Source organism: Mastigoproctus giganteus, chromosome 9 (genome assembly GCF_048544385.1).
Source record: "Mastigoproctus giganteus isolate SK-2022 chromosome 9, ASM4854438v1, whole genome shotgun sequence".
NCBI lineage: Eukaryota > Metazoa > Arthropoda > Arachnida > Uropygi > Thelyphonidae > Mastigoproctus > Mastigoproctus giganteus.
This window is the reverse complement of record NC_143583.1, coordinates 165,745,162-165,766,834: the sequence shown is the minus strand read 5'-3', so window position 1 is coordinate 165,766,834 and position 21,673 is coordinate 165,745,162. Positions and strand designations below refer to the sequence as shown.

The following is a 21,673-nucleotide window of genomic DNA, read 5'->3' as shown; positions in this document are numbered from 1 at the left end:
TGGCAGACCTACCCTGGTCCTGTTCCACCTATCCTTTTTTACAAAGCATATTTCCCGTTTCCCTGACAATAGAGTCACCAACAACTACTAGTTCCATTGGTACCAGTGCATTCTGCCTTGGGGGTTGCCGCTGTGTTGAGCGATGACCAAGTGCAAGCTCTGGCATTGGTGTGGGCAGCTGAGAGCTTGATGGGCCCCTCACTTGTAATCCTTCAAGGGCCTCCACCCTGTCCTTCAAGCTCTCATATAGGCCCATAACAATGCTGAGTTGTCGTCTGATTTCCTTACACTCCTTGCATCGCGCACATACAAAGACATCCCCCCCATGGCAGTATCATGTCCCATACCTGACTGCTCCGCAAACATCAAGCAAATAGTGCATCTTAAAAGGCTGTGATTCAGAGGGTAACTGCCCACCTCAGTTATCCCCTGAGCCACAGCATTCTCATTAGCTTGAGCCTTTTGCTTTGCTGCTCTGGTTTGAGTCATGATTTCGATTTACTTTCAATAAAATTTCAATTTCAGTACAAAATTAAATCCTAAACTTGTATCCCAACATAGTTATAAAGCTATATTTATGTTTCAGTAACGAGTGTTATCTACGAAATATTTATATTTCAGTAACGAGTGTTATCTACAAAATATTTATGTATCAGTAACGAGTGTTATCTACGAAATCTACAAGTGTTATCTATGAAATATTTATATTTCAGTAACGAGTGTTATCTACAAAATATTTATGTTTCAGTAACGAGTATTATCTACGAAATCTACAAGTGTTATGTACGAAATATTTATGTTTCAGTAACGAGTGTTATCTACGAAATATTTATGTTTCAGTAACGAGTGTTATCTATGAAATATTTATGTTTCAGTAACGAGTGTTACCTACGAAATCCCTTCATATAACTTCTGTATCAAGTTATGTATTAATTATTTATTTTCACTAATTATTTATGTTACGTAACCTAAGTGGTTATATGTATAGTTAAAAGTACAATTTAATTGCCAGAAGAACATACTTCGCATGTTCTTCTCTTTCCACTATAGCTAACTGAAGACGGTTTTGAAAGTCGCTCGTGCACGGCTATGAGCTTTTATCTCACTTTTATTTTATTTTTAATTCATAATTTTAATTAGAGAACTATAGAATGGAATGTGCACTTTCCTTTCTTAGGCAAATTTTAACAATTTTTAAAGCTCATAATTTAGTAATTTCTAATTTTTTAAAATTCATAATTTCTTTAAGTTAAAAAATAGCTACTAATCGGAATTTTTAAATTTCATAACTACTAGTATGTGTTGAAACTTTCACCAAACTAAGCAGATTACTATGAGGTGAGTGCTGATAATTAAGATAAGCTATACCTACGATCTACTAGGTTTAATGTTAAATACATACAATAAACAGTAAAAACAGAATATGCAGATACATACAATAACCAGTAATACATAAGCTTTTGGGCTTTATGTTGCCCTTCATCAGTTAACCGTTGGATTTAAAGTTTTGGGAACGTATAACTTAAGAGCATGCAATGAAATTTCAATTTTTCCCAAAACATTCAATCCAACAGTTAACTACTAGTTCCATTGGTACCAGCGCATTCTGCCTTGGGGGTTGCCGCTGTGTTGAGCGATGACCAAGTGCAAGCTCTGGCATTGGTGTGGGCAGCTGAGAGCTTGATGGGCCCTCACTTGTAATCCTTCAAGGGCCTCCACCCTGTCCTTCAACAAAGGGCAACAAAGTCCGAAAGCTTTTGTAAAATCATATTCTGTAAAATCATATTCATCAACATATTCTGTTTTTACTGTTTATCATATGTATGTATTTAACATTAAACCTAGTTTAATTACAACTTGTTATTTTACTTTCTGTTCTGCTCTGTGCTACATAATGAAAATAGTATAGTGAATCTGGAGTGCATAGGCCATTTTACCTATGGGCCCAGTATCTCTGCACTCGTATATGGATTTTTCTGCTGACCATGGGTAAGTATTCTGACTATTAACAAAGCTGGATAAATGAAGCCACACTTCAGCTTGAAAAATGTAACTTCTTCTGAAACTATTACTGATAACAGAGGTGATAATATCACCTATATTATCAGTAAGAGTTTCAGAACCATCATCATCATCTGCCATTTTCAATCCGCTGCAGGATAAAGGCCTCTCCAGTTCCTTCTGTTTTGTGCAATGGCCATCCATTTAATAACCACAAACTCATGAATTTCATCTGTCCATCTCCAATGTTGTCTTCCAGGTTTAGAATCATAGTTTGTCTTTATAATCCACAATTTGGCAGATTATAAAAACAGTAGAGCATATGCTTCTTGTGGTCAGTGTGTCTCCCTCAGATCCTGCACAATTGTCACTTTATGTGGATGCAAGCACCATTTTGTCAGTGCTTTGTGTGCAGTGGTAAGTGAAACACCAATCTGCTGAATTAACCTCTGGTTTCTTAATACACTTGCTAAAATTTCATTATGTTTTCCTCCAATAAGACTGTTGACATGCCAGACACTGGCACCATCATGGATTGAACATGTTTAATTCTTCTTCTCTTCATGTTTTGTCTCCATCCAGGAGGTTGACTATCATGAGCCTTCAGCAACTTCACATCTGTACTTCCCTTGAACAATCTTCATAAGAAAGATTAGTCCATTCCTCAATGTTGGTTATCCAGGTCTTTCTCTGTCATCCTTTACTCCTCTTTCCTTCTACCATCCTTTCCAACAGCTTCTTTTGTATAGAGTTGTGTCTCAGAAGGTGACCAAAGATATCTTGTTTTCCTTTGCTTATTGATGGCCATGAGTTCTGTTTTATTTCCTTTTGTTAAAGCCAGCACTTTTGCATTTGACTTTGCATCCAAGGCATTCTCATGATTCTCCTTAAGAACCACATTTCAATTGCTTTAATTCGGTTCTCGACATCCTTTGTTTGGTTTTGTTTGGTTTTTTTTTTTTAGGAGCATTAGCAACTAAGGCCATATTGCTCCGGGATATGCGGTGGTCAGTCCCTGACCTTTCCGCATCCTCCGTATTTGGTGGTAACGGGCTCGAACCCCGGGCTAATCAAGAAGCGTGTGCTGCGCACTGCTGCTCCTTCCCACCTGGCTACGGAGGCGCCCGACATCCTTTGTAATAGTCCATATAAGAGGGTTGACTACCTAACATTTTGTTAATCTTATTCTGGTCTCTAGGTGTAATTCCCTTGATCTTAAGGTCTTCCTTATGTCCAGAAAGGCTTTTCTTACTATTTAAATTCTTTTGAGTGCTTAAAAGATTTTTCCATCATCAGTGGGCAGATGTCCTAGGTAGACATAGGAATTTACTTGTTGTAATGTATCATTGTTTACTTTAATATTAATTTTATTCCCCCCTCTTTCTTTGAGATGCACCTTACTTTGGATTATTATCAGTTGGTCTCACTGTTTGTTTGTTTGTTATTTGGATTTTAGGAGCATTAGCAACTAAGGCCATATTGCTCCGGGATATGCGGTGGTCATTCCCTGACCTTTCCGCATCCTCCGTATTTGGTGGTGACGGGCTCGAACCTCAGTCTAATCAAGAAGCATGTGCTACGCACTGCTGCTCCTTCTCACCTGGCTACGGAGGCGCCGTTGGTCTCACTGAAAAGAATTTAAAAACTACCCTTGACAGTGTTTTCTTTCTTCTTCTTTTTTTTTTTTTTTTTTTTTTTCTCTTTCAGTAAATCCCACATCAATATGCTGTGATCACTGACACCTGATGATCTTTTTAAAGAAATGATTTTTTTTTCATGTGCCTCTTCCATAATGCCCTAATAGCCCATCAGGACAGTTCTGGAACTTTCTGTTATACTATTTTTCTGATGAACACTAAAATTGAATTTGGTCACAGGTATATTACAGCTATGGAAGTATCCTATGTACATCATAATAATAAGGAGAGAAATTTTCCTCCTTTGACTGAGGGTATAGACTCCCATCCCTGGAGAACTTCTCTAGTAGCATTCCAACTGCCATCAAGATAATATAAGTATAGAAAGTAATGACTTGCATACCAAGATAAAAAAATGGTACAGAGAACAGAAACAGAAAAATCATTTCTGTTTAGCTGCATTGAAGCCTGATTCTATTCAAGCATCAGTCATTTGAAAAATCAAACAGGGGTCATGTATTCAGTATGCATGGATATTTCAGCATTTATATTTAATTACAGAGAGGTTTTCTGTCATCATAATTTGTAGCCACTTTGTGTTTAAAATTTTGTTTGTTTTGAAAGCTGATGCTATAAGACTACCAATTTTACACCGAATATATATATATATATATATATATATATATGTTTTTTTTTTTTTTTTTTTTAATAATACATAAGAAGAGAAAAATTTCCATTTAAAATTTGCCACATAACAAAAGGTCTAATTTGGGAACAAAACTAATTTTCCCAAAATGCTTTCTGCTCCCTCTCCAACTCCATCAGGGTCCCTCTATGAGAGTGCACTCCAGAGCTGTAAATTGCTATGATCTAATAATCAAATAACACTACAGTTAATTTAGACTAACTTTGTTTCCTACAACCGTTGAAGCAAAAAACCATGTACACGTATGCATTATTGTTTTAAATAAACCTTTAACAAAATTCCATGTAGATTATATTTTACATAATTCAGGTGCAGCAGCAGAGAATGATTGACCCATTCTTAAAATGTCTGAAACAGTGCTCCTTTCTAGATTCAATTAATAATTCTTTAGCTACTTTCATTTTAAGTCCTCTTTTTTTTTTTTCTTTTTTTTTTTGTACCTGTGCTATGTGTGCTTCTTACAATAGATATTTTACTTCTAAAACAACTGTAATTGGTTTATTCAAGTTTTGACAGAGAAAATATTTTAAAATGAAAATTAATAATTCTTAACCTTTCTCGTTTCTTTTCTTTCTCTCATGGTAAGCATTTTTGGTAAGCATTATTAAGAAATCAGTTCATGGTGATATGACAGTAACATACACAATATATTCAAATAACAAGGCTTATAAAATCTTGACCTGCCATTTAGAACTGTTCATGTTATGTCAATTACGTAAGCTCTAGCAAGTTGAGAAATCAGCAACACTTTTTTGTAATTACAAAAAAAAATGAGTGTAATTTATTTTTCATTTTACATGCTTTTAAAACTGGATCCCTATAATACGGCAGACCACAAATGCTCATGCTGGCTGTGTTCAAAACCAGCTATGCATAAGAATTATTTCTGATTAAATCTTTTTCATAAATTTTGCCTTTTTGATATATTGGTGCAGTTTTTTTTTGTATTTTATTTGCAAATTCCTATAGAAATTCTAAAATATCTGAAATAGCTAAAATATATTTACAAAATTCATAAGGGATGCATTTTCTTTTAGTATTTTACTAATTAATCTCACAATATGTATTAAATAAAAATTATAATTAATTACCTGATTTTTATCAAGGTCACCTTCTTCTAATTCTTTCTCACCTTGTTCTTGAAAGGTAATGATAATCAATGCCACAAAAATATTGACAAAGAAAAATGGAAATACCACAAAGAAAACTACATAGAAAATAGCCATCTCTATTCGAAAACGAGGAAGTGGGCCATAATCTACATACGTAGAATCCATAGAATTCTGAAGAACACTAATATAAAAAGAAAGTGACGAAATTAGTTTTTTTATGAAATTATTCATTAAGAGCTAATTAGTTTCAATTAAAAAAAAAATATAGAATTATTACATTCCAATCAGTTAAGAAATATTAATTCCTACCTGCATTATATTCCTGCATATTTTGCCTTTATTATCCATATTTAATATTATATACACAATGTTTTATGCTAACTAAGAATTAGAGAAAATAAAGATCATTATTATCAAGTTTGCTGAAGAGCATTCCATTGAAATTAGTCCTCCTGTAAATGTAGCAAATTTTCAAGTGTGTCCCAATTTCTCAATAAAAGTAGAAAGAACATTCTCCCTCATAAAACATGTTTTCTCTGGCAAAAAGAAAATTTTTAAAATATTCTTGTTATTGTGTGTGACAAATGATAGATTGCTCCATATATCTGCTTTGCTCATTAAGAAAACTGTAAAAAAATTTAATGTATATGAAAATATATTTTCACTAAATAATGGTTATTTATTTATTAATATATTTTTTTGTGATCCAAGACATGAATTAGCATTAGCATTAGCATTAGTAGAGGCATTTCATGCAAGAAAGCAAGCTTATGCAGCATCAGACAAAAAAAAAAAAAAACAAACACTTCCACTTTACCCCTCTGTTCGTTCAAAATACCTGTCCAGCTGAGCCTTAAACTTATTTAGGCTATCAACTTCCACGACAAGGGATGGAAGTCTGTTCCACCAACCAACCACCCGCTGGCTAAAGGCAAATTTCCGCACGTCTATCCTACATCTGTCTTTCCTCAATTTCAATTTATACCCTCTCAGGTGATTATTCTGAGAGAGAGGAAGAATCCCATCAGCATTGAGCATGCTCAAACCATTCAAGGCTTTATACACCTCTATAAGATCACCTCGCTGGTGCCTAGTCTCCAGACACTGTAATTTGCAAAACTTAAGCCTTTCTTCGTAAGAGCACCCCTTTGTTCCATTCACTAATCTTGTTGTCCTTCTCTGTACTCGTTCCAGCAGCTCTACATCCTTCTTGAAATGAGGCCTCCAGACCTGTATACAGTACTCTAGGTGTGGCCTGACCATTGCCTTATACAAGGGAATAATCACCTCCTTATCCCTGCTAGAAAAATTCCTATATATCATTGACAATACACCAAGAGCTATTCTTGCAGCCCGTCTTCACTACTCAGAGAACTTCATATCTTCATGCACAACTACCCCCAGGTCCCTTTCATTCTCTACCACTGCCAGTGTAGTACCACAGAGTTGATACGTTGCGCTGGGGTTGCTGTTTCCCATGTGTAGTACTTTACATTTGTCAATGTTAAACTTCATTTGCCACCTCTCAGCCCATCTGCTCAACCTTTCCAAATCCGGTTGCAGCAGATTAGTGTCAGTAGTGTCCTTGACAACCCTGCCTACCTTTGTATCGTCTGCAAACTTCGACATTAAGCTTGATATACCATCATCAATATCATTTATCAATACAGAAAACAATAATGGACCCAACTAAATGAATATTTTGCATCGACATTCACACATGAGGAGTTATTTAGCGAGGGGAAAGCCAGAGGTGTATTCAACTCTAGCAGTAAGCTACAGAATCTTGAAATAACTGGGAGTAAAGTGGAGGAGAAATTGTTGAAGATAAACACAAGAAAGGCACCCGGGGTGGATGGGATCTATCCAGTTATATTAAAGGAGGCAGCAGAGGAAGTAAGCAAACCCCTTAGCCATAATTATGAGAGCTTCCTTGGACTCAAGGGAGATGTGCAAACTGGAGATGTGCAAATGTGACCCCAATTCACAAGGGAGGATCAAAGGCTGACACAAGTAATTATAGACCTGTGAGTTTAACTTCTGTTCCAGGAAAATTAATGGAGGCACTAGTTAAAGAAGCACTGCAGGATCATTTAGACAAGACTTCAGTTATAGCTCGGACACAGCATGGTTTTGTTAAGGGGAAGTCTTGCCTGACCAATTTGATTGGATACTATGATGCAGTCACAAAGGAACTGGATGCAGGGAATAACTTTGATATTATATACTTGGATCTTAGAAAGGCTTTTGATACTGTTGCACATGGAAGACTGCTGCACAAATTGGAGAAGTGTGACATTGGAGGCAAATTGCTGCTGTGGATAAAGGGGTGGCTGAGGGGGGGAAGAATGATATAAGAAATTTAGAACAATGTGCTTCTTGTTATTTTTACTGAATATTAAATAGCACCAGGGCTTGAATGGCCATATTGTGCATTTTAAGGTTTCTTAATCAAAACTAGTATCAATCTGGATAAATTTGCAAAGGACAGTTAGAACCAAGTATAGACACCAATTTTTTTCAGAAACATGAAGAATTCCAATATATTTGCATCTTTGCTTATTATATGCTGCAGAACTATAGGCACCTAAGGTATGATAGAGATGTGAAGGATGTGCATCTAGCAATTTGTAGGTAAGCACACCCTATGAGAATACGTTTTACTGTTAGTAAAGAGTGAGTGTTAACATTGATCTTTTCCAGTCAAAAAAAAAAAAAAAAAAAAAGAGATGTATTCGACAAGTATGGTTTATGCATTCCCTGGCAATTCTGAAAGATTTGCCTCTTCACCTATTATATACGTTGAAACGCTATGGATTCCCATACATATGGTAGAGATGGGAAGGATGCATGTCTAGCAGTTTGTAAAGTACACTTTATGAGAATGTTTTACTGTGAGTAAAGAGTGACAGTGTTGGCAGTGAGGTAGATCTTCCCCAGCGAGCAAACAGAGATGTGTTAGACAAGTATGGCCAAAGCATGCCCTGACAAGAATAAATTCCACTCTTTTATTTAGTCAGACAGTTGAATTCCACAGGCAAGGTTTTAATTTCATCTGCATTTAGTTTACTTTGTGTGGTTCTGCCGCACATATACAGATATCAATTGGGCTTGGCATGCAGTTTATATATAACAGACCTGCAATCAGTGTTGGTGGGTCTTTTATTTGAGGCATATCAGTTTCTGTTGTGTGTTTTGGAGCTTGGTATGCACATTAATTTCCAAATATCCCCAAGTGAGCTGGAATCCAACAGGAATAGTTGATGCATTCTTTCAAGCTAAATTAGTATCAATATAAATTTTTTCAAGATAGGATGAGTAGAAGTGGTACTATTCTGTAATGAATCTATTGCACTTTAAAAATCTGTATATATAATATTTTTGGGAGAGAAGATGTTTTTCTATTGCTAACTTTATCGAGTACAATTCAGTGCAGTAAAGTTCAGCATACTGCGAGAGTTGTTTGTTTGGTTTTTAGGAGCATTAGCAACTAAGGCCATATTGCTCCGGGATGTGCGGTGGTAATTCCCTGACCTTTCTGCATCCTCCATATTTGGTGGTGATGAGCTTGAACCCCGGTCTAGTCAATAAGCGTGTGCTACGCACTGCTGCTCCTTCCCACCTGGCTACGGAGGCGCCTAATGGGAGAGTTGTACTGAATTTATGTTATTTAGAAAAACTGCTGCTTCACCTGTGGTGTCTGATTTTGATCCATGAGTATATATCTGCGAGAAACGAGAATAGTTTTGCAAATGAACTTAATGGAGTTATCTAATATTAAGATTTGCAAGTGACAAGTTTTCCACATTGACTAAAGTAGATATCTGTAGTTTGCAAGTACGCAACCCAAGGTCAGCCAGATTTATCTGTTTCCTGAAGGAACTTAGAGATGTAAATTCCAGCACTCAGTTAACTCTTGCAGCATAATACTAGCAAGATTATTTGCCTTGGGTTAATTTCTGTAATGTATTGTCCCCTATAAATTAAAGAAGTATAGGTAATCAAGATAAGATGGAGAGCTTTGAATTCTAAAAGCATAAATGAGAAGAAACACCTTCCTCCTAGGTTGAAGTTGGGGGTGGGGGGTTCATTTGCTTCAATATATATTCTAAGTGCATTGCGCTAGATCAGTGGTTTTCAACCAGGGTGCCGCAACAACATTCCAGGGGTGCCATGTAATTTGGGTTTAAGTTACTTAAATTTATTTTTTTGAAATTTATATATTTATTTCATTATAAAAAAGCGTGCGGTATCCATTGTACCGTATCTTTTAAATTTTGTGATGATCTATAATTGATGTTTAGTACTTCTACATAAAGAATAAAATTATTATATAAGTATATATAATTTGTATTATGAACTGTAATTTTGTTTATAATTATATTATTATAATAACTATCATATAACATATATTTTTTAATATTATATACAGGGTGTCTCAAAAATACACAGCATAACTTCAGGAATGAGTTCCTCATGTGTAGACAATAAAAATATTTTATATCAACATAGGTCCAGAAATACTTGGTTTCTGAGTTTTGAAGGTCTGTCTATGACACTTAACTGTAAACATCACCTTATAGTAATTGTTCAAAATGTCCACCTTCTGCCTGAATACAGGCCTCACATCAACGTCTCATGGACTTGCAAAGATGATGCCAAATTCCTGGCATGTTTCATATTGTCTCACAACCTGCCACAATTCGATTGCGGAGAGTTTCCACATCAGCTACTGGATTTGTATACACCAATGACTTTAAATGGCCCCACAAGAAGAAATCTAGTAGGTTTAAAACAGGTGAGCGTGGAGGCCAGCAAGTTGGTCCACCTCTACCTATCCACCGACCAGGAAACCTTCGATTCAGGTAATTGTGGGCTAGGTGGCTGAAATATGTGGGAGCGCCATCATGCATGAAGTGTGCTTGTTGATGAAAGATCAGTGACGTGTCATCCAAGAAATCAGGCATGTTGTTTTCCAGAAAGTTTCTGTCCGCCTGCCCTGTGAGTTTGTTTGGGAGTACATGGGGCCCAAATAACTTATCATCAAAAACACCCGCCCAGATGTTGAGGCTGAACCGCTGTTGGTGATGTGATGGAAGAATTGCATGTAGATTTTCTTCGGCCCATACATGCTGATTGTGAAAGTTTTGGATTCCGTCTCGTGTGAAGTGTGTTTCATCTGTGAATATCACTAAGGCAGGAAAGTGAAGAGTTGTACTACACTGCTGCAAGAACCACTAGCAGAAAATTACGCACGCAGGGTAATCTGCTGGTGACAAGGGGCTTGTACCCATTGCAGATGGTAGGGATACAGTTGGTGTTCTTGTAACACTCTCCAAATAGTCGAACGTTGAACAACCAGTTGCATTGCTATTCTGTGTGTGCTGATTCCAGGAGTGCCATGCACAACATCCAAAATCTCCTCCTCTACTTCAGGAGTCGTAGATCTTGGTTATTCTCTGTCAGCAGCACAAGGTGTAAATTTCTCATGTTCACAAAGGTGGCAATGGATACCTTCAAATGTTTTCCTGTCTGGACATCTTCGTTCTGGGAACCTTTCGTGGTACAAACGACGAGCCTCCAGACACTGCCATCCGTCAAACTGTACATAACGTGCATATCCGCTTCCTCCTGATTTGAGTACACGGTCGGAATGGAAAACCACCAGATTCTGTCAGTACCTTGTGATGAAGGAAACCACCTGCGGGAGATAAGACATTTCGGTTAATAACTCGGGAACCAAGCATTTTCGGAACTATGTTGGTATAAAATATTTTTATTGTCTACATATGATGAACTCATTCCTGAAGTTATGCTGTGTATTTTTGAGACCTGTATATATATATATATATATATATATATATATATACACAGAGAGAATTGAATTATTAAAAGGTTGAAAACTACTGCGTTAGGTATTTCTTTTGGCCTAGGATCGTGGCAAAAAAGTTACTGAGACACTAAGAGTGCCATGAACAGAGAAAGTTTGGGAACCTCTAGATAGTATTATGGAATCTTAACATAACCTCCCCTACTAGTACTAGTTATATACTGATGCACTGTAGCCCAGACAGGACCTGATTAAGGCTCAATACAGATAAAGTAAGGTTACACAGTGAATGCTTTGTGATGTTGCAGAGATAGCTTTAAGTAAATTCGATTCCTTTATACAACTGATATGAATATATTTTATTTAAAGAGTAAATGCACAAGGCATAATTCCATATGGGTTTAAATTAATTATATTGATATAATTAATTATATATACTATATAATATACACTAATAGTATATAGTATATATTTTATATATTCAGAAAAGCTAAGTTTATTATTGAGAATCAGGCTGATAAATTGATTGATACTGGAAACTGGTATGATTTAACTGAAGTTGTTGATACTGGAAACTGATATGATATAACTGAAGTTCTGAAATGGGATGCATTTCACAATTTTTACAAAAATGAATTGCAGTGATTTTTTATTCAGTCTGTATCCATTCTGCTTAATCCAAAATAAAATTTTATATATTGAAATCTGAAGCTGCTTCTCTAAGGAGATATTCTTGGAATATTAGTATTAGTAGTAACAAATGATGGAAGAAACAAAGCTTATACATCATCAGGAGAAAAAAAAATAACAAAAAAAACTTTCCATTTCACCTAATCATTTCCTCCAATAGTTTATCTAGTTCTTCGTTGAATTTATTTAAATTATCTACTCCCACAACAACAGAAGAAACTTTGTTGCAAAAATCAACCACCTGCTGGTTAAATGCAAACTTCTGCATACCTATTCTGCAAACATACTTCCTCAATTTGAATTTATGCCTCCTCATGAGTGTAGTCTGAGCACGAGTAAGAATCCCAACAGCATTGAGCTTGCTCATTTAAAGCCTTAAATACCTCAATCAGATCACCTAACTGGTGCTTAGTTGCCAAACACTGAAATTTATAGAACTGAAGTCTTTCTTAATAAGAGCATCCTATTGTTCTACTCACTAGTATCGTTGCCCTTCTCCGTACCCATTTCAGCAGCTCTACATCCTTCCTACAATGAGGCCTCCAAACGTGTATGCAACACTCAAGTTCAATAGGGTAGATGTCATCAAAGGATTTAAATTAAGGGGCCCATCAAGCTCTCACTGCCCACATCAATGCCACAGTTTGCACTTGAACATCACGCAACACAGTGGCAATCAGCAAGGCAGAATCTGCTCTTCCCACAGGAATTAGTTGTTGTCGGTGGCTCTATTGTCAGGGAAATGGGGAATATACTGTGCAAAAAGAATGGGTGGAACAGGACAGGGTATACCTGCCACGGGAAAAGGTTGCTGATGTTGTATACCAGATATCATCTTTTAAGGGCACAAAAGGTGATATTGTGCATGTCAGCATTAATGATATTAAGAGTAGGAGAGCAGTGGAATTACTTAACAAGTACAGATCAATGCTGAAAAAAACCCATGAGTTAGGGATGAATTTGAATGTTTCTGCAATTCTGCCCAGACATGAGAGCAAGCAGTATATGACGAGGGCCTTATAATTCAATTCAGCCTTGGAGAGATTGTGCAAGGCTCATGGGGTAGCATTTTTTTCAGCATGGTTTGTGCTTGCTAACAGGAGAGACTGCTTCTACAGGGATGGGATACACTTAAATAGAAAGGGTGCAAGAATATTTGCTGAAGCTATCGAGGCAGTGTTAGGTGGGTTGGAAAACAGCTAACTTGGGAAGAATTCACATACTAAAATATTAAGAGTAGCCACAGACAGAGGCAAAAGCAATTCTTACACTGCTCCTATACTAACGAGCAGCAGCCTGGAAAACAAGGTGCAAGGGATATTAGAGACTGCTGAGTGTCATCACAGAACAAGAAAATACATGGGCTGTGTTAGGGTAGCTAAGAAAAGGAACAGGTGCATGTATACTTGCATGTATACCAATACTAGGAGTTTGGTAAATAAATTTTATGTATTTGTGGTGTTGATCAAAACATCAAAGGCAGATATTGTTGGAATATCAGAGATGTGGTGTCACACAGATATAAAGAATGCAGAATTGGAATTTGGGGAGTACAATGTGTACACGAAAGATAGATAGGATAGAAAGGGAGAGGGGGGTTATGCTATTAGTTAAGAAACACAAAATCTAAGGAAGTGCAGCCAGTTGAAATGGGTCGACAGTGCAGTGTCGAGTCAGTTTTGTGTGATGTAAGCACTGGGAAAGCAAACATGAGAGTAAGAGGGTGTTATAGGTCTAATGACTCTGAAGAGTATAATGAACAATTGTACACAGAGACAGAGTGAGCCAGTAAATAAGACTGTCTTGTAATGGGGGATTAACAATGCTAATGCTAATTTTAATTACTCAGATATTGATTGGAACTTGTGGGTTGGTCACTCACACACTAGCAAGTCTTTTGTGGATTTAATGAATGATGTTTTCTACAGCAGCATGTTCGGTAGACAACTAGAGGGAGTCTGGTTATCAGTAGTGATTCTTCGATGTATTAACAATTGCAGAATAAAAGAACTACTAGGTACTAGGTAGCAGTTATCACAGTGCGCTGATGTGGGATTTACTCAAAGAGTTAACTACCATCAGTGGTAAAGGGAAGGGTTTCTGCTTCCATAAAGGTGACTACAGTTGTCTGAGACAGTTTCTAAATTCTATACAGTTCCCCCAAATGATGATGTTACCAAGAGCAAATTCTAAATGGGAAGCACTAAAAGTATTCATCCTGGAAGCTACTAGGCTTTTCATACCAACTAAGATATATTGTTCAAGATTTAGGCCTAAATGGATGACAGATTAATTAATGAGGCTCATGGCAGAGAAGAAAAATGCATGGGATGCCTATAAATTATTAGGCAACACACAAGCCTACAGCATATATAAGCCAGTCTGTAATCAAGTCACAAAGGAGGTTAGGCAGGCAAAGGCAGATCTAATCTTTGCCTGCCTAACCTCCGAGAAATCTTTGGCAAAGGATGCAAAGTAAAACAGCAAAGACTTCTTTACTTACATAAACTCTGGAAGGAAGGGGATGAATCAGATTGGTCCACTTGATATCGATGGTTCAACTGTTGATGATCTTGCTCAGGTACATAATAAACTGAATGAGTATGTATTTACGTATGAGGAGTTATCCAGGGAGGGGAATGCCAGTGAGCTAAATGATTTTGTAATAACTGAGAGCAAAGTGGAGGAGAAATTGTTGAAGATAACCATAAAAAAGGCACCCGGGGTGGATGGGATCTATCCAGTAATATTACAGGACGCGGCAAAGGAAGTAAGCAAACCATTAGCCATAATTATGAGAGCTTCCTTGAAACCAGGGGAGGTACTCATGGACTGGAGATGTGCAAATGTTTACCCAATTCACAAAGGAGGGGGAACGAAAGGTAACAAGTAATTACAGACCTGTTAGTTTAATTTCTGTTCTGAGGGAAATAATGGAGTCACTGGTTAAAAAAGAAATGCAGGATCATCTAGCCAAGACTTCAGTTATAGTTCAGACACAGCATAGGATTGTTAAGGGCAAGTCTTGTCTGATGAGTTTAATTGGATACAATGATGTGGTCACAAATGAACTGGACACAAAGAATAATTTTGATATCATATACTTAGATTTTAGGAAGGCTTTTGATAGTGTTGCACATTAGCATTAGCATTAGTAGAGGCATTTGATGCAAGAAAGCAAGCTTATGCAGCATCAGCCAAAAAAAAAAAAAAAAAAAAAGTAACATAAATAAATAAAAATAACCACTTCCACTTCACCCCTCTGTTCGTTCGAAATACCTGTCCAGCTGAGCCTTAAACTTATTTAGGCTATCAACTTCCACGACAAGGGATGGAAGTCTGTTCCACCCACCAACCACCCGCTGGCTAAAGGCAAATTTCCGCACATCTATCCTACATCTGTCTTTCCTCAATTTGAATTTATGCCCTCTCAGGTGATTTTTCTGAGCTAGAGGAAGAATCCCATCAGCATTGAGCATGCTCAAACCATTCAAGGCTTTGTACACCTCTATCAGATCACCCCGCTGGTGCCTAGTTTCCAGACACTGTAATTTGCAAAACTTAAGCCTTTCTTCGTAAGAGAACCCCTTTGTCCCATTCACCAATCTAGTTGCCCTTCTCTGTACTCGTTCCAGCAGCTCTACATCCTTCCTGAAATGAGGCCTCCAGGCCTGTATACAGTACTCTAGGTGTGGCCTGACCATTGCCTTATACAAGGGAATAATCACCTCCTTATCCCTGCTAGAAAAATTCCTATATATCATTGACAATACACCATGAGCTACTCTTGCAGCTCGTCTGCACTGCTCAGAGAACTTCATATCTGCCTGCACCACCACCCCCAGGTCCCTTTCATTCTCTACCACTGTCAGTGTAGTACCACAGAGTTGATACGTTGCTCTGGGGTTGCTGTTTCCCATATGTAGTACTTTACATTTGTCAATGTTAAACTTCATTTGCCACCTCGAAGCCCATCTGCTCAACCTTTCCAAATCCTGTTGCAGCAGCATAGTGTCAGTAGTGTCCTTGACAACCCTGCCAACCTTCGTATCGTCTGCAAACTTGGACATTAAGCCTGATATACCATCATCAATATCATTTATAAATACAGAAAACAATAAAGGCCCCAATACTGAACCCTGAGGGACTCCACTAATAACATTAGTCCACGATGAGCAGTGTCCATTGATTACCACTCTCTGTCTTCTCCCCCTCAACCACCCCTTTATCCATAGCAGCAACTTGCCTCCAATGCCACACTGCTCCAATTTGTGCAGCAGTCTTCCATGTGCAACAGTATCAAAAGCCTTTCTAAGATCCAAGTATATAATATCAAAGTTATTCCCTGCATCCAGTTCTTTTGTGACTGCATCATAGTATCCAATCAAATTGGTCAGGCAAGACTTCCCCTTAACAAAACCATGCTGTGTCCTAGCTATAACTGAAGTCTTGTCTAGATGATCCTGCAGTGCTTCTTTCACCAGTGCCTCCATTAATTTTCCGGGAACAGAAGTTAAACTCACAGGTCTATAATTACTTGTGTCAGCCTTTGATCCCCCTTTGTGAATTGGGGTCACATTTGCACATCTCCAGTCAATGGGTACCTCCCCTGAGTCCAAGGAAGCTCTCATAATTATGGCTAAGGGTTTGCTTACCTCCTTTGCTGCCTCCTTTAATATAACTGGATAGATCCCATCCACCCCAGGTGCCTTTCTTGTGTTTATCTTCAACAATTTCTCCTCCACTTTGCTCTCAGTTATTACAAGATTCTCTAGCTTACTGCTAGAGTTGAATACACCTCTGGCATTCCCCTCGCTGAATAACTCCTCATGTGTGAATGTCGATGCAAAATATTCATTTAGTTTGTTAGCTACCCGAGCAGGGTCATCAACAGTTGACCCATCGATCTCAAGTGGACCAATCTGATTCATCCCCTTCCTTCTAGAGTTTACATAAGTAAAGAACTCTTTGCTGTTTTTCTTCGCATCCCTTGCCAAGGATCTCTCGTAATCTGCCTTCGCTTGCCTAACCTCCTTTGTAACTTGGTTACAGATCAACTTGTATCTATCATAGGCATCCGTGTCACGTGTTAATTTGTATGTATCCCATGCATTTTTCTTCTCTGCCATATGCCTCATTAGTTCATCTGACAACCATTTAGGCCTAAACCTTGAACAATATTTCTTAGTTGGTATGTAAAGCCTAGTAGCTTCCACGATAAGTTCTTTGAATGCTTCCCATTTTGAATTTGCTGTTGGCAATATCATCAGTTGATCCCACTGTATAGAATTTAAATACTGTCTCAGTCCATTGTAGTCGCCTTTACGAAAGCAATACCCCTTCCCTTTACCCCTAATGGTAGTTACCTCTTTGAGTAACTCCCACTTCAGCACACTGTGATCACTGCCACCAAGTGGTTCATTTATCTGCAGATTCTTAATGCATGAAGAATCACTACTGATAATCAAATCAAGAGTATTACTCCCTCTAGTTGCCTCCCGAACATGCTGATGTAGAAAACAATCATCCAATAAATCCACAAAAGCCTTGCTACTGTGTGAGTGACCAGCCCCCAAATTCCAGTCAATATCTGGGAAATTAAAATCCCCCATTATAAGACTCTCTGATTTACTGGCCCACTCTATTTCTCCGAACAGTTTCTTATTATACTCATCAGAGTCATTAGGCCTATAGCACACTCCTACTCTCAATTTTGATCTCCCAATGCTTATGTCACACCAAACTGACTCGACACTGCACTGTCCAGCGATGTCGACTGGCTTCACTTCCTTGGATTTTATGTGTTTCTTAATTAATAGCATAACCCCTCCTCCCTTCCTATCCTGTCTATCCTTTCTGTACACATTGTACTCCCCAAATTCCAGTTCTGCATTTCTTATATCTGTGTGACACCACGTCTCTGAAATCCCCACAATATCTGCCTTTGATGTTTTGAGCAATACCTCAAATTCATCAAATTTATTTACTAAACTCCTAGCATTGGTGTACACACAAGTATACATGCACCTGTTCTTTTTCTTAGCTACCCTAACACAACCCATGTGTTTACTTGTACCCCAATGATTCCCAGCAGTCTCTGAAATATCCTGCATCTTATTTTCCAGGCTGCGGCTCATTCCAATAGAAGCAGTGCAAGAATCACTTTCACCTCTGCCAGTGGCTACTGTTAATCTATTAGTCCTTGTATCCCCCCAATCTAGCAGTTTTCCGACCCACCTAACATTGCCTCGATAGCATCAGCAAACATTCTTGCACCCTTTCTTCACCATTGTCTTATACAATGAAATAATCACCTCCTTAACAAAATCCCTGTATATCACCAATACAACCCCATGTATATCATTGACAAAACCTCATAAGTGACACGATATAGAAAGGTCACTGACATGGAAGACTGCTGCACAAATTGGAGCAGTGTGACATTGGAGGCAGATTGCTGCTATGGATAAAGGTATAGTTGAGTGGGAGAAGACAGACAGATTCTTCCTCTTGCCAAGATTAATTGCCTTGAACAAACTTCCATCTGTGATTATAGAAGTTGACAGCTTAAATAAATTCAAGGAAAAACTAGACAAACATTTGGAGTGAATGGGTGGGTCAAATGGGAAGGTTTTTTTTTTTTTTTGCTGATGTTGTATAAGCTTGTTTTCTTTCATCATATGCCTCTCTGCTAATGTTAATGTGGCTTCACCATTGTCTTATACAATGAAATAATCACCTCCTTAACAAAATCCCTGTATATCACCAATACAACCCCATGTATATCATTGACAAAACCTCATAAGTGACACGATATAGAAAGGTCACTGACATGTAGGTATGAGTCAATCATTAGCATTAGTAGAAACATATGATGCAAGAAAGAAGCTTATATAACATCAGCCAAAAAATAATAATAATAAAATAAAAGAAAATCCCTTCCCAAATCGCCCATCCATTCACTCCAAATGTTGGTCTAGTTCTGCCTTGAACATATTTAAGTTGCTGACCTCCACAAAAACAGATGGAATGTTGTTCCAACTACCAACCACCCACTGGCTAAAGGTGAATTTACGCACATCTATTCTACAATTGTCTTTCCTCAATTTCAATTTATTCCATAGGTGAGTAATCAGAGCAAAAGAAAGAATTCCATTAGCATTGAGCTTGCTCAATCCACTCAAGACATATACACATCAATTAGATCAGCTCACAGGTGCCTAGTCTCCAGAAGCTGCAATTTGCAGAACTTAAGCCTTTCTTGGCAATTTCAACCCTTTGTTCCGCTCATCAAACTTGTTCCCCTTCTCTGTACTCGTTCCAGCAGCTCAACATCTTTCCTGAAATGAGGCCTCCAGATCTGTATGCAACACAAGTGCTAACCATTGCCTTATACAAGGGACAATCGCCCCTTATCCCTGTTAGCAAAATTCCTGTATATCATTGATAAGACACCATGAGCTATTTTTGCAGCCTTTTCTGCATTGCTCAGAAAACTTTATATCTGCCTACACAATTACCCCCAGGTCCTTTTCATTCTCCACTACCCTGAGTGTAGTACCATCCAGTTGATTCGTCTCTCTGGGGTTACTGCTATCCATATGCAGTACATTACATTTATCAATGATAAACTTCAGTTGCAACCTCTCAGCCTATCTGCTCAACTTTTACAGATCCTGTTGCAGTAGTGTACTATCATTATCGTCATTAACAACCCTTCCAACTTTCGTATCATCTGCAAACTTAGACATTAACCCTGATATACCTTCATCAATATCAGTGATAAATACCGAAAACAACAATGGGCCCAACCGAACCCCGGAGTCACCACTAATAACATTAGTCCATGAAGAGCAGTGTCCATTGATAACCACTCTATGTCTTCTCCCACTCAACCATCCTTTTATCCATTGTAAAAACTTGCCCTTAATGCCATACTGCTCCAATTTGTACAGTAATCTTCCATTTGCCACAGTATCAAAAGTTTACCTAAAATCCAAGTATATGATATCAAAATTATTCATTGCATCCAGTTCCTTTGTGACCACATCATGGTATACAATCAAGTTTGTCAGACAAGACTTCCCCTTAACAAACCCAAGCTCTGTGTGAACTATAACTACAGTCTTGTCTAGATGATCCTGCATCGGTAATTACTTGTGTCACCCTTTCATCCTCATCCCCCTTTGTGAATTAGGGACACAGTTGCACACCTTCAGTCCATAGGGGCATCACCTTAGCCCAAGGAAACTTTCATAATTATGGCTGAGGGTTTTCTTACTTCTTCTGCTGCTTCCTTTAACATAACTGGATAGATCCCATCCAACCCAGGTGCCTTCCTCATGTTTAACTTCAACAATTTCTCCTCTGCTTTATTCTCAGTTATTACAAAATCACTAAGCTTCCTGTTTAGAGTTTGATAAACTTCTGGAATTCCCCCTCCTTGAATAACTCCTCATGTGTGAATGTAGATGCAAAATACTCATTCAGTTTATCAGCTACCTGAGCATGATTATCAATAGTCAAACCATCTATGTTAAGTGGACCAATCTGATTCATCTCTTTCCTTCTAGGGTTTACAGAAGTAAAGAACTCTTTGCTATTTTTCTTTGCATACTTTGCCAAAGATTTCTAGTATTCTGCCTTCGCATGCCTAACCTTCTTTTTGACTCAATTACAGACTTAGCTTATATCTGCCATAGGCTTCTGTGTCGCCTACGGCACAGAAGGCGCAGATATTATCATACCAGAATTTTTTTTTTTTTTTTTTTTTTTCATTTTGTTTATTAAAACTGCAAATAGTGTAACACTGAAATCTGATTCTTACAGAACTTCCTGATAAAGGATATTGTGATAGCAAATTTGAAAGATTTTAGTGTGGAGAAAATTTTGAATTAGGCATGGAAGGATACCATGTATTCTCAAGGAATACAGATCATTAAGAATTGCAAAACACCAGGTAGTATTGAAGACTTTCACAATATCAAAGCAAACCATGATCAGATGTGCATTTCTTTTAAATGCATTTCTTATATTTGATTCTGCTTTGATCATAAGATAAAAGGAGGATCTATTTCTGTGAAAGCCAAATTGGTGGTAATTCAGTGTTTCTTTAAATTCAAGATACCATAAAAGTTGATAACATTAGTTTCTCTAATGTTTTTCCTAAGCTGTTATTAAGCAAAAATAGTGAGTAATTATGAGGCTTACAATGTACTTTTTCAGGTTTGGGAAAAGGAAAAAACATTTCAATGTCTCCAAGAGCTGAAGTACACAATTTCACTCAATATTGATTAAAAAATAATAAAAGATGAAAAGTTATCTTCATCTAAATGTTTCAGCAGTATATAACAATGACCACAAAAACCAGCAGTGCTATTTATTGTTATTGATCTTTTGTTTGATTCTCATAATTGAGACACTTTGTGAATGGCGGTTTATAAGGCAAAGTTAAGCAAGTATTAAAGTTTCTTTACTTTTTTCTGCTGTATTTTTAATTCTTTGAAAAGAAGGTTTATGTACAAGGTTGATACTTCTTTCAGAAGAAGGATCAGCCCTGTACTTTTGTTGCAGATAATGCACAACATGTTTCTCCAAGGGCATCAATTTCATCGGGGTAAGATAATTCTTGTCCATTCTGGATCATGACACCGAAGCTTTTGACACTGTTGCGCATGGAAGACTATTGTACAAATTG

General features: G+C 37.5%; 1 protein-coding gene across 1 annotated transcript in view; it reads right to left on the bottom strand.

Annotated features, from left to right (window-relative positions):
• LOC150080869 (voltage-dependent calcium channel type A subunit alpha-1-like) overlaps positions 1 to 21,673 on the bottom strand; it is a 1,489,217-nt gene that overhangs the window by 823,486 nt on the left and 644,058 nt on the right. Inside the window, exon 26 of the mRNA XM_090381686.1 lies at positions 5,436 to 5,637. Coding sequence (XP_090237812.1) covers positions 5,436 to 5,637 — 202 coding nt within the window. The remainder of the gene's footprint in view (positions 1 to 5,435; positions 5,638 to 21,673) is intronic.